Here is a 12,352-nt window from a genome sequence, read left to right on the forward strand (position 1 = left end):
TGGATGGAACGATGGATGGATGATAGAACAATGGATGGATGGAACGATGGATGGATGGATGATGGATGGATGGATGAATGGAGTGATGGATGAATGGATGAATGAATGGAACTATGGATGATGGATGATGGAAAGAAGGATGGATGGATGGATGACGGATAAATAGAGCGATGGATGGATGGATGAAGGGTGGATGGATAAATGGAACAATGGATGGATGGATGATAAAACAACGGATCAATAACCAATCTTGCTGTTGCTAGTGCCACATGTAAATAAATAAATATTAATAATAATCTCTCTCTCTCCTGTCACTGTTATCGTGAAGTTTGCTCTTTTCTTCTGCCGCTCATCTCTTGGCGTTGGATCGATTGATGCGTGTCATTCTTCTGTCTCTGCTCATGTTGTATTGATCAGAAGGAAGCAGCAGAGGCTTCTGGGTAACGGCTCAGACAGGAGGGTGGCCGCGCTGTAGAAAGTGACCTTGATGACTCTCTCTGCGCTGCTTCTTATCAGTCAGACCAGCAGAACAGCCTCTCTCTCTGTAACTACACTCCCTTTCCAGCTCTCATCCTCACACTTACCAGATTTGTGTTTTTGGAATATCTCCAGATTAATGAAGTTTATGAATATGAATCTAGTTCTGTTTCAGAGGGCTGGAAGAGTGAGAGAGACCGATAGAGAAACTACACAGGTCAACGTACACGAGTGTGATGAACTTCACTAGAGTTCGTCCTCACAAGAATGCTAAATCTGAATATGAATAGAAAGAATATTCAGAAATATAAATATATTTTAAGTCGTAATAATATTTCACAATATTACTGTTTCTACTGTATTTTTGGTCACATAAATGCAGCCTTGGTGAGCAGAAGAGACTCTTTCAAAACCAAGAAAAAAACTTTCCAAACCCCAACCTTTTGAACAGTTGTGTGTGTGTGTGTGTGTGTGTGTGTGTGTGTGTGTGTGTGTGTGTGTGTGTGTGTGTGTGTGTGTGTGTGTGTGTGTGTGTGTGTGTGTGTGTGTGTGTGTGTGTGTCTCACCTGGCAGCGTGCGTGTGAATCTCTGGCAGTGCGGTCGGTACACCTGAACGCGCAGCTGAGTGTTTGCGCTCAGAGACTGTGTGATCAGCTCCACAGACGACAGACGTCCTGCATTCACGAAACTCAGTCCAGGGAACAGCAACAGCTGCAACACACACAGGCAAACAACACAACATCACCAAGAGATTTAGGTTCATATTTTCAGTCAATACTGGACGGATTTATGAGTAACAGCAAATGACTTCAAATGTCACCGTTTATAGTTCACTCTCGGCACATACTGCAGTGTTAATGTGCCTTTACAAATCAAACACAACCACTCAGAGTCAAATCTCACATATGACTCGTTTCTAGGGCAACACTAATAGCACCTACTCTAACTGGATGTGCAGATTTATTATAGATGGAAGTGAAATACTGCACTGAACTCATTCACCTTTATCTTTTCTTGTAAAATATTGAAGAATTACGGCGCAACAGGTTCCATTGGCTAAAATAATAGGACACATACAGTACAACGGTAATGTGTGTAATATGATGCATTTTTACAATTAAACCACATGCCATTTTGGAAGTTTTCACATGATGTCACATCCGTCAAGTCAAAGCTTTCATTAATTTCATTAATTATGAGTACAAAGATGCTTTTCCCTGCTAAAGAGTATTTATTATTATAATAAAGTTTTGCTTGTTTGCTTAAATTTGTTTATTTATTCATAATTATTTATGTACTGATTATTAATTAATTTATATTTATTTATTTATTCTTATATAATTATTTATTTTTTGTATGTTACAACAAAAGATACAAACAATACACAAATAGGCTTCATACAGCATTACAATAAAAACTATATAACATTTTTAAATTTTATTAAATGCCTAGATTTTCTTTAATTATAATTTATTGTATTTTTTATTTATAACTATTTATAATATTTATTTATGATTTATAATATTGTTTATGCATAATTATTAATCTATTAATGATTATTTATTAATTTAGAATTATTTATTTTTTGTATTTTACAACAAAATATACAAACACTATAATTATAATTTATTAATACATGTTATTAAAATACATAAATAAATAAAAAACAAATTAAATTAAATAAATAAGTTTGTATATATTATAATTTATTAATACGTTAATTAATTAAAATACATAAATAAATAAAAATAAATTAAATTAAATACATAAGTTTATATTTATTTATTGTATAATTATTTATTTATTTATTGTATTTTACAACAAAAGATACAAACAATACAGCTTCATACAGCTTTACAATAAAAACTATATAAGATGTTTCAATTTTATTAAATGCCTAGATTTCTAGATTTCTTCATTTATAATTTATTATAATATTTATTTGTTTATAATAATTATTTATAATATTTATTTATAATTTATAATATATTGTTTATGCATAATTATTAATCTATTAATAACTATTTATTAATTTATAATTACTTTTTATTGTATTTTACAACAAAATATACAAATACTGTAATTACAATTTATTAATACATGTTAATTAATAAAAATACATAAATTAAAATAAATAAATACGTTTATACAAACAAAGAAAAACAAAAAATATACAAACAATACACAAATAGGGTTCTCACAACATCACAAGAAAAACTAGAGATTTTTCAATTTGACTGAATGCCCAGAATTTTTCCTAGTGAAAATACAAATACAAAAACCTATACTAGTTCTGGTGGAGGTGTGTGTGTGTGAGTGTTTACCTCTACGCTCTTGGCGGGTGTGTTGGGCACAGATGTGTGTGACGCTGTGGGGCTCCTCAGAGGACTGTGGGTATTAAACACAGCAGTGCCCACCGTATAGACACCTGCATCAGGAACACGCACTGCAGAGAAAACATTGACGTTTAGCTTACCAGGGCTGCAAATTCAACTGAAAAGAGTGTCTTGTGTACATTCAGACTCTAAACACGTCTGTCCTATCAGCACTTGTTAATCAAATGAATACGTTTTGTCAGTAAGGTAGAGCTGAGCACACAAACACGCCTGCCTGCAGTGTTACTGACTGAATCAGCTTGAGCAGTTTAACTGCTGTTTGAGTTGGTGTGCGTGTTTTCATCTTTCCATGCATCATGATTCTATGAGGTGTTCAATACATCTTATTTTGAATAATGAAAAGAAAAAAGCTGAACATCACTCGGGCAAAAACAGAAGCTTGAGAGGATAATGAGTGAGTTAAGCTCAACTGAAGCTCATACGACATGCTCTGAGTGCAAACTGTGTGCCGTGACACAATATCTCTGCTGCTTCAATTCAAGAGTGTACTTCATTGATTAGTGACCTTGTTATTTAGGAACTTAAGAATTGAATTTGATTGGATTTTCAACAACTGGTTTTATAGTTTATTTTTTACTTGCTCAGTGAAAACGTAAGTTGCATGCCAATGCACACACTTCTGCTATACACTACAGTCACTCACAAGTGTGACTTTATTTCTCACAAGTGCAACTTTATTTCTCACTACTGCAACTATTTCTCACTAGTGCGACTATTTCTCACAAGTATGACTTTATTTCTCACTTCTGCAACTATTTTTCACAAGTGCAACTTTATTTCTCACTACTGCAACTATTTCTCACTAGTGCGACTATTTCTCACAAGTATGACTTTATTTCTCAAAAGTGTGACTTTATTTCTCACAAGTATGACTTTATTTCTCACAAGTGCAACTTTATTTATTTCTCACAAGTGCAACTTTATTTCTCACAAGTATGACTTTATTTCTCACTAGTGCAACTATTTCTCACAAGTGCAACTTTATTTCTCACTACTGCAACTATTTCTCACTAGTGCGACTATTTCTCACAAGTATGACTTTATTTCTCAAAAGTGTGACTTTATTTATTTCTCACTAGTGCGACTTTATTTCTCACAAGTGCAACTTTATTTATTTCTCACAAGTGCAACTTTATTTCTCACAAGTATGACTTTATTTCTCAAAAGTGTGACTTTATTTATTTCTCACTAGTGCGACTTTATTTCTCACAAGTGCAACTTTATTTATTTCTCACAAGTGCAACTTTATTTATTTCTCACAAGTGCAACTATTTCTCACAAATATGATTTTTTTCTCAAAATTGTGACTTTATCACAAGTGTGACTTTATTTCTCAAAAGTGCGTCTTTATTTCTCACTAGTGCGACTTTATTTCTCATGAGTGCGACTTTATTTCTCACGAGTGTGACTTTATTTCTCACAAGTATGACTTTATTCCTCACAAGTGTGACTTTATTTCTCACAAGTGTGACTTTATTTCTCACAAGTGCGACTTTATTTCTCACAAGTGCGAATATTTCTTACAAGTGTGGCTTTATTTCTCACAACTGTGACTTTATTTCTCACTAGTGCAACTATTTCTCACAACTGACTTTATTTCTCACTAGTGCAACTATTTCTCACAAGTGTGACTATTTATTTCTCACAAGCGCGACTTTATTTCTCACAAGTGTGACTATTTCTCACAAGTGTGACTATTTCTCACTAGTGCAACTATTTCTCACAAATATGACTTTCTCACAATTGTGATTTTTTTCTAGCAAAGGGGGACTTTATTTCTCACAATTGCGACTTTATTTCTCAGAAGTGCGACTTTATTTCTCACAAGTGTGACTTTATTTCTCACTAGTGCAACTATTTCTCACAAGTGTGACATTATTTCTCACTAGTGCGACTTTATTTCTCACAAGTGTGACTATTTCTGTACTATACTGTGAGGACAGTATACAAACTGGGATTCAGCTGCAGACTTCATGCGATCCAGAGGTGTGTGTGTTACTATGGGGACGTTTACCTTGGCGTGTGAATTGGCAGACAAAAGCTCGTTTGGCAGTGCAGGGGTGCGAGCTGGGCTGGCCGCTGCTGTCCAGTGACACGCACACCTTTCCAGGCTGTAGAGTGGCCCGGTCCCTCGTGCCTTCCTCCCCTGCCTGGACCTCAGAACCATCCACCCAGCGCAGGACTCGCGGAGAATATTGATCGCTCAAACCCAACCACACACCACGCTCACTGCAACACACAGAAACACAGACATCATCACAAATGAGTTCCAATATGAGATGTTTCTGGGCCTAAAAGAAAAAGCTAATTTAAAAAAAGAGAACAAAAAATTTTTTTTCCACAGATTCAGAAAGACATGAATAAATGATGACAGAATTATCACTCCCGGCTGAACTACTGCTTTTGCTCTACATATAATCTCATTACCAACCAGGAGTAGCGACTGAGATTTTAAAGAGATGTCATCTGTGATTTTTCTTTCCTACAATCTTCCCGTTGGAAGCAAACGCACACGATACACTAATGCGAGGCGAATGCGCTCTGAATGTTTTATGCATAGCGAGTTCAGAGCTTCAATAACCCTAATAAAGCATCAGCCGAGGGGAATGTGCGTCTTGATGACGCGTTATTGAACCCGACGGGATGTTGATCATTTTGAAGTTTCATTTGCCTTCAAACAAGACATAAAAACAGTGATGGAAACCAGAACCGAACGAGCCACGGTGCAAAAATCACAGAATAACATCATGCGTACAACAACGGCTCAATTATATTTTCTAAGAATTCCAGCAAAAATGTATTGGATAATTTGATAAATCCAACTGATAAACTAATTTGCAATTAGTCATTTTAATATTTTTATGCATTTTAGAGCAAGGTTATTACCATTAACTAAAACTACAACTATTAGAAACACTTTTCTTTATTGAAATAAAGTATGAATAAAATAAAATATAAAAATATTAGATATAATTAGAAATATGATAAACAATTAAAATGAATGATTAATATAATTAATATAACACAAACACAATATATACATTATAAGATACAAATACGCTTTACAAATAAAAGCTATTTCAAAATATTAATAAAACTAAAATAGTATATAAATAATACTGTTTTAGAGTAAGATGTTCAGCTTAATAGACTAATACATAATTTATGTTTGTGTAATCTTACAAAGATTAATAAACACCATGTAGATTGATCAGTTTGAGTAATGAACAGTAAGGCATGCTGCTGTTATAGCAATTATTTAACTGTGTGACAACTGCATTCCTAGATGAAGAGGGAGGGTTTGGTCATCACGGGTCCCAGTGCGACTGTCCCGCCCGGACCGGCGGTAGTGACGCCACAGCCTTTGACAGGCCAATTACGCCACACATACACACACACACACACACACACACACACACACGATTATACTGGCTTGAGCCAATGTCTCACATCTGTGAAAACTACAAACAAAAAAGAAAAAAATGAGGAGGGACCAAAAAAAAAACACTACTCTTTCCGCCAGAAAAGGAACAATAAAAAGTGGTCTGTTCGCTTATGTGTTCTTACATAAGACCGTGTGTGTGTGATTTGGAGGTATGTGGTCCATCTGGAGCAGGTTAAAGAGATAGAAAACACACTTCCTCCAACACTCGTTGTGTCTGTCTGCAGTTCTGTCTCTCTCACTCTGGTCAGTGGAAGCTCTGCCCTCAAATTAATGATGGGTGTGGAACAGAAGACAGGAAACACACACACACACACACACACTCGCATAGATAAACACACATAAACACACATAACTGGCGTCTCCTTCCTCCTAGAGTGTAACGTATTTCCACAGCTGTGTTTCAGCAGATGTTTAACACCACAGTGTGTGTGTGTGTGTGTGTGTGTGTGTGTGTGTGTGTGTGTGTGTGTGTGTGTGTTTTTTTTTCACACCTGTAAACATTCTATCGCTGAAGAAGAAATTCACACACACACACAGTCAAGAGTTTGGACACTACTTATAACTAATTTTTTTTAACCTTAGACATTTTATAATAATATTAAAGTCATGAAAAAGCTGCATGACTGTATAGGAATGATGCAGTGAGCAAAACAAATGAAAACTCTCTTATATTTGATCTTTTCTTTTTCTAGATTTCAGTTTTTCTCACTTTGGAAATGAATCAATCAACATCAGGTGCATCCTGGGATGCTTATAAACACTAGTGTGGGAGAAACAAGTGTGTTTGACACCTGATGATGCTTTACCTTCCAAACCCTTGATTTAAAATGGACAAATAATAAATAAATAAATAAATAAATAAATAAATAATCAAAAATATTTTTTATACTTTATAATAAATAATTAAATAAATGAATGATTCAAATCATCAAATAAAAAATAAAAATTAAAAAAACTCTAGATTATTACATATTTAGAAACAGAATAATATCAGAATTATATGTTTAAGACTAAAGTGTGATGGCAAAGAAAGCAGCAGTGTAAGGGTTGATTGATCAGCATAAGATCACATCAGAGTTAATGCTGCCCTCCAGTCATGTCAGGATGATCGTTTCAACAAGATTAGCACATATGAACACCTCCGCAAGGCCATCATTACCAGTGGGGAAATTGTTTCCTGAGTTTTAGGAGTCAATTAAAGAAACTGGAGGAAGCAAATCGCTCATAATTAAGTTGTGATTGCGAATAGTGACTGCAATTTAGTCTCCGTACTGCTGATGAATAATAACAATGATATTCACCAGAACGGACTATCCATTTAGACCAATCACGTCCAAATAAGCTATTTGTTAATATGATGTTTACGAGCCTGTGAATTTGAAATCATGATATAAAACTGGCTTGGAGCAGAGCTGCAGCTCATTCCAGATTTAGACAATACAATAATTTCATAATTGATGAACTTTGCAAAATTAACACTGTTATCTTCCTGTTTATGACTGTGAAGCTGCTTTAAAACGATCTGTTGTATAAAGCGCTATATAAATAAACGTGACTTGTCTTGAATTGATCAAAGAAACATAATGCGTGTTTAGACTCGGTGGTCAGAATTTCTGTCCAAGCAAAAGTAATAAATACTGATTATCTCATGAACATGAACTCCGAAAACAAACCAGGATTTACAGTTTACATGCTCAGCCAAGTCACAAAAGCATGTGTGCATCTCATTTCTCAGATCTGGGATTGGGTAAATGTCAGCTTGATCTCTGAACGCAAACATTTGGGTTCATTATAGAAAACAAAATGAGACGAAGAAGCTCTCTTCACTTCTGGTGCTCAGACATGAGGTGCTCAGTGGACAACCACACCAAAAGAGAGAGAAAAGAGATGGAAACGACAAACAAGATGAAGCAAAGTCAAAATTTTTCCATTATGTACATGGATTACATTGCATGCCGAATCAGAGGCCTTGAACTGAATATTGAACACGATAATGAACTGAATACTTCGTATTTTTGTCTTGTTTTCTAGAACAAATAAATACAAAGTTCTGTCATGAAACTCTAGATGACGCAAGCTAATAGGTCCTTAACTCAATCTGCTTGCAATCACATCATTCTCTATAGAGCACAGCTGATTGGTTCCTGCTGTAATACTTAAATACTTGGCCGGCATTTGCTGTAGCAGTTTGAAGCATGCTTTCAGAAACCCTCCACCTTCCCGAGCTCCACCTGTATAGATCTGCTACGGGTAATTCACACATGCTATATTGTACAGCAGCAGCATGTCTCACTTACTCACAACAGTGTGTTGTGTATGTATTGGAAGTAGCAGGTACCATACTTGCTCTGCAGCAGCAGCAACAGCAATAACCAACAGCAGCAGCACTAACAGCAGCAGCACAGCAAAAAGCAGCAGCAGTAACAGCAGCAGCAATAACCAACAGCAGCAGCAACAGCTGCAGCAACAATAACCAACAGCAGCAACAGTAACAGCAGCAGCAATAACCAACAGCAGCAGCAGTAACAGCAGCAGCAATAACCAACAGCAGCAGCAATAACCAACAGCAGCAGCAGCAGCACTAACAGCAGCAGTAACAGCAGCAGCAGCAATAACCAACAGCAGGAGCAGCAATAACCAACAGAAGCAGCAGCACTAACAGCAGCAGCAGTAACAGCAGCAGCAACAATAACAGCAGCAGCAATAACAGCGGCAGCAGCAGGAATAACTAACAGCAGCAGCAGTAACAGCAGCAGCAATAACCAACAGCAGCAGCAGCAGCACTAACAGCAGCAGCAAAAAGCAGCAGCAGTAACAGCAGCAGCAATAACCAACAGCAGCAGCAATAACAGCGGCAGCAACAGTAACAGCAGCAGCATTAACAGCGGCAGCAGCAGGAATAACTAACAGCAGCAGCAGTATAGCAGATCTAATTCCACCAAGACCAAACATATCAACACTCTCATATCCATTACCATGCCAAACACTCAGAGTTGTCACGACAGAACTAAACATTCAAGGCAAGACACTACTGGCAAATCAGGGCTGGGCGATTTTTCAGATTTTTTTAAATTAAATTTTATATTTTGTCACAATCATATTTTTTGTGCATATTCATGTTTGAGCTCTGGAGAACGTCAAATGTATCTATTTGCAATGTGTTTTTGCAGCAGTGATCAATGTAGCCAATCACAGACATAGCTGTTGACCTCTTGAATGTAATGGCCAATCAGAGGTGTTTGAGTTAGTCAGAATTCCCTCACCGCTCAGTTTTTATTCAGTGCTGAGTTATGCAGGCTCACATAACCTCTCATTAACATACAAAGTGTAGACATGATGCTTCACTGACAGCTTCATTGATTCTAAACTGACAAAGCCTCAGCGTTTTAGTGATTGTAAAGGGAACGGTCTTGGCTTGCTTTGGGAGGTTACAGCCTATATAATCCATTGAATAAAACCATTGTTTTTCATGCTGCTAAGAGGACTGGCTGCCAATTGCATGCTGCAAAGTTTTGGAAGTGACATCTACATATAGCTAAATGCTGGATTCACTCTGCACGGGACAGAAATATCATGTAAAAATAGTAGTGCATTAAGCAATGTAAAGGCTTCCAAAAACCCTATCTTTATAGTTAAGTTTAGTTGCTTGTAATTATGCATAATTTACTGTTATTACTATAGTAAGTACATGTAACATAAGTAACAAGGACACTAAAATAAAATGTTACCAAATCCTGAGGAAGAAAGTCATTTTTATGCAGTGTGTGTGTGTGTGTGTGTGTGTGTGTGTGTGTGTGTGTGTGTAATGGTCTCACACATCCAATGTTCTAATGAGACACTTTGTCACATTACAAGACTTTTTCGGTTCTGAACCTTCTGGCCTGTTCCTGTGAGGAACTCACACATTCAGTCTTTTCGCTGCAGGTCGTAAGATGGACAGCACTCAGAGACTTTTAAATGCATTTTAAAAAGGCATTTCCCATGGTGCCTTGCTGCTGTTTCAGAGTAAAGTTCTAGAGGAAAAAGTCAGGGTCAAAAAGCAGCGCAGCTCTCAATGGAAACATTGCATTAGCAGCGGAAGTCATTTAACTCAGCATCTTTATGCCATTTCGAGCTGGCTTTGATGTAACAGTCAGTTATTTAAAGGTGGAACGTGGAAACAAGGAGTTACAGAATCTTCTGAAAAAAATTCAAAGTTCCAAAGAGGGTTTTGGAAAAATTTGGAATTTAGAATGAAAGCCTACAGAGGTGTTGGAAAAGGATATTTCTAGCAGTTGTAGAGCGTCTGACTCACTGTGTGATTCGAGGGGCCAGAAGGTCCCGGACGGTTTGGGAATGCACCACAGCGAGCTCCCCCCCACGGGCTGAACAATTCCGACGTGCGTCTGACCAGCTGACTTCTTCCGACACCAAGAGAAAACAGCGGGATGAGTCAGCGTGATGGACCGCATCTGGCAAACACAGCGGCTCCGCTAAAGGGAGAGAAAGTTCATTAGACTTTATAAATATTATTTATGACCAGTAACGTAACAAAGTTTAAAAGTTTGGGAGAACTGTTTTGGAAACAAGTCTCTTATGCTCACCAAGGCTGCATTTATTTGATCACAAGATCCTTCAGAAATCATTCTAATATGCTGATATGATGCTCAAGAAACATTTCTGATTATTATCAATGCTGATAACAGTTGTGCTGCTTCATATTTTGGCTGAAACTTTGATACATTATTCTTTCAGGATTCTTTGATGAATAGAAAGTTCAAAAGAACAGCATTTATTTGAAATCTTTTGTAACATTAAAAAAGTCTTTACTGTCACTTTTGATCAATTTAATGCATCCTTGCTGAATATAAGTATTGACATAAAATCTTTCTGAACCCAAACACCTGAACAGTGGTGTAAAATAATATAATTAAACATAGAAAACATTATATCAGCAAAATTATCTAAAATATTTTTAAAAATACAAAAAAACATATTAACAGGCATATTAGGAAAATTCACAATTTTGTGAATGCATAAAAAACACCAAATATTAATAATTAATTAATAAATATGCTAAAAATGCTGTGAAAAACTGATAAAAATATAACCATGAAGTGCATATCAACATATCAATTAAATTTCAGTGCAAAACAACGCCAATAATTCTCTGAACAAAACACTTTATTTATTATTAACTATTACTTTTATGGATTATTAATTTTATGGGTTGTTAACCCATATTAAAGGTGTCTTTGATTATGATTTCACTTTTTTAACTTTAGTTAGTGTGTAATGTTACTGTTTGTGCATAAACAACATCTGCAAAGTTACGACGCTCAAAGTTCAATGCAAATATAGTATTTTCTTTTACAGAAATCGCTTTTTAAGGACAACAAATGGCTGGTAGGGACTACAACAAGCTTCTTCCTGGGTTGGTGACATCACAAACCCCAAAATTTACATAAGCCCTGCCCCCAAAAACACACAACAAAGCAGGTGAGGCCATGTTGGGCTGCTTTAGAGAAGACGAAGAGTTGTTGTAGTAGAGTGTTGTTACCATGCCGTCATTTTACGCCGGACTGCTTACTGCCGGAAAGCTCAGAAACGTCCAGTTTCATTCTAAAAGTTGTAACTTCTTAAGTCTCTCCATCAGTGTCCGGTTTGAACAATGTAAGGCTGAACACCGTTACTGACAATCCTCATTTTGGTTGCGTGAGATTCTCCTGCTTTGTTGTTGTTGAGCAACCGAAGCATGAGCTGTTAAAGCTCCGCCCTCTTCTGGAGCAGAAGCTCATTTGCATTTAAAGAGACACACACAAAAACGGCATGTTTTTGCTCACACCCAAATAGGAGCACATTTTGACAAGCTATAATAAATGATCTGTGGGGTATTTTGAGCTGAAACTTCACAGACACATTCTGTGGACACCAGAGACTTATATTACATCTTGTGAAATGGGCATTACAGGTCCCCTTTAAATGTCATCTGGGCCATATTTACTGACGAATCTAATCAGACACCAACAACAAACAATGTGGGAAATGTTTTTTT

The 12,352-nt window shown here is 36.4% G+C and overlaps 1 protein-coding gene across 3 annotated transcripts in view; it reads right to left on the reverse strand.

Moving 5' to 3' along the window:
* The window catches only part of pkd1a (polycystic kidney disease 1a), an 84,785-nt gene that overhangs the window by 45,636 nt on the left and 26,797 nt on the right, over window positions 1-12,352 (reverse strand). For all 3 annotated transcript variants that reach the window (XM_051909569.1, XM_051909560.1, XM_051909579.1), the window contains 4 exons: window positions 10,613-10,790; window positions 4,888-5,102; window positions 2,802-2,923; window positions 1,044-1,188 (listed from right to left, as the gene is read on the reverse strand). In XM_051909569.1, coding sequence (XP_051765529.1) covers window positions 1,044-1,188; window positions 2,802-2,923; window positions 4,888-5,102; window positions 10,613-10,790 — 660 coding nt within the window. The remainder of the gene's footprint in view (window positions 1-1,043; window positions 1,189-2,801; window positions 2,924-4,887; window positions 5,103-10,612; window positions 10,791-12,352) is intronic.

This window comes from Ctenopharyngodon idella, chromosome 1 (genome assembly GCF_019924925.1).
Source record: "Ctenopharyngodon idella isolate HZGC_01 chromosome 1, HZGC01, whole genome shotgun sequence".
Classification (NCBI taxonomy): Eukaryota; Metazoa; Chordata; class Actinopteri; order Cypriniformes; family Xenocyprididae; genus Ctenopharyngodon; species Ctenopharyngodon idella.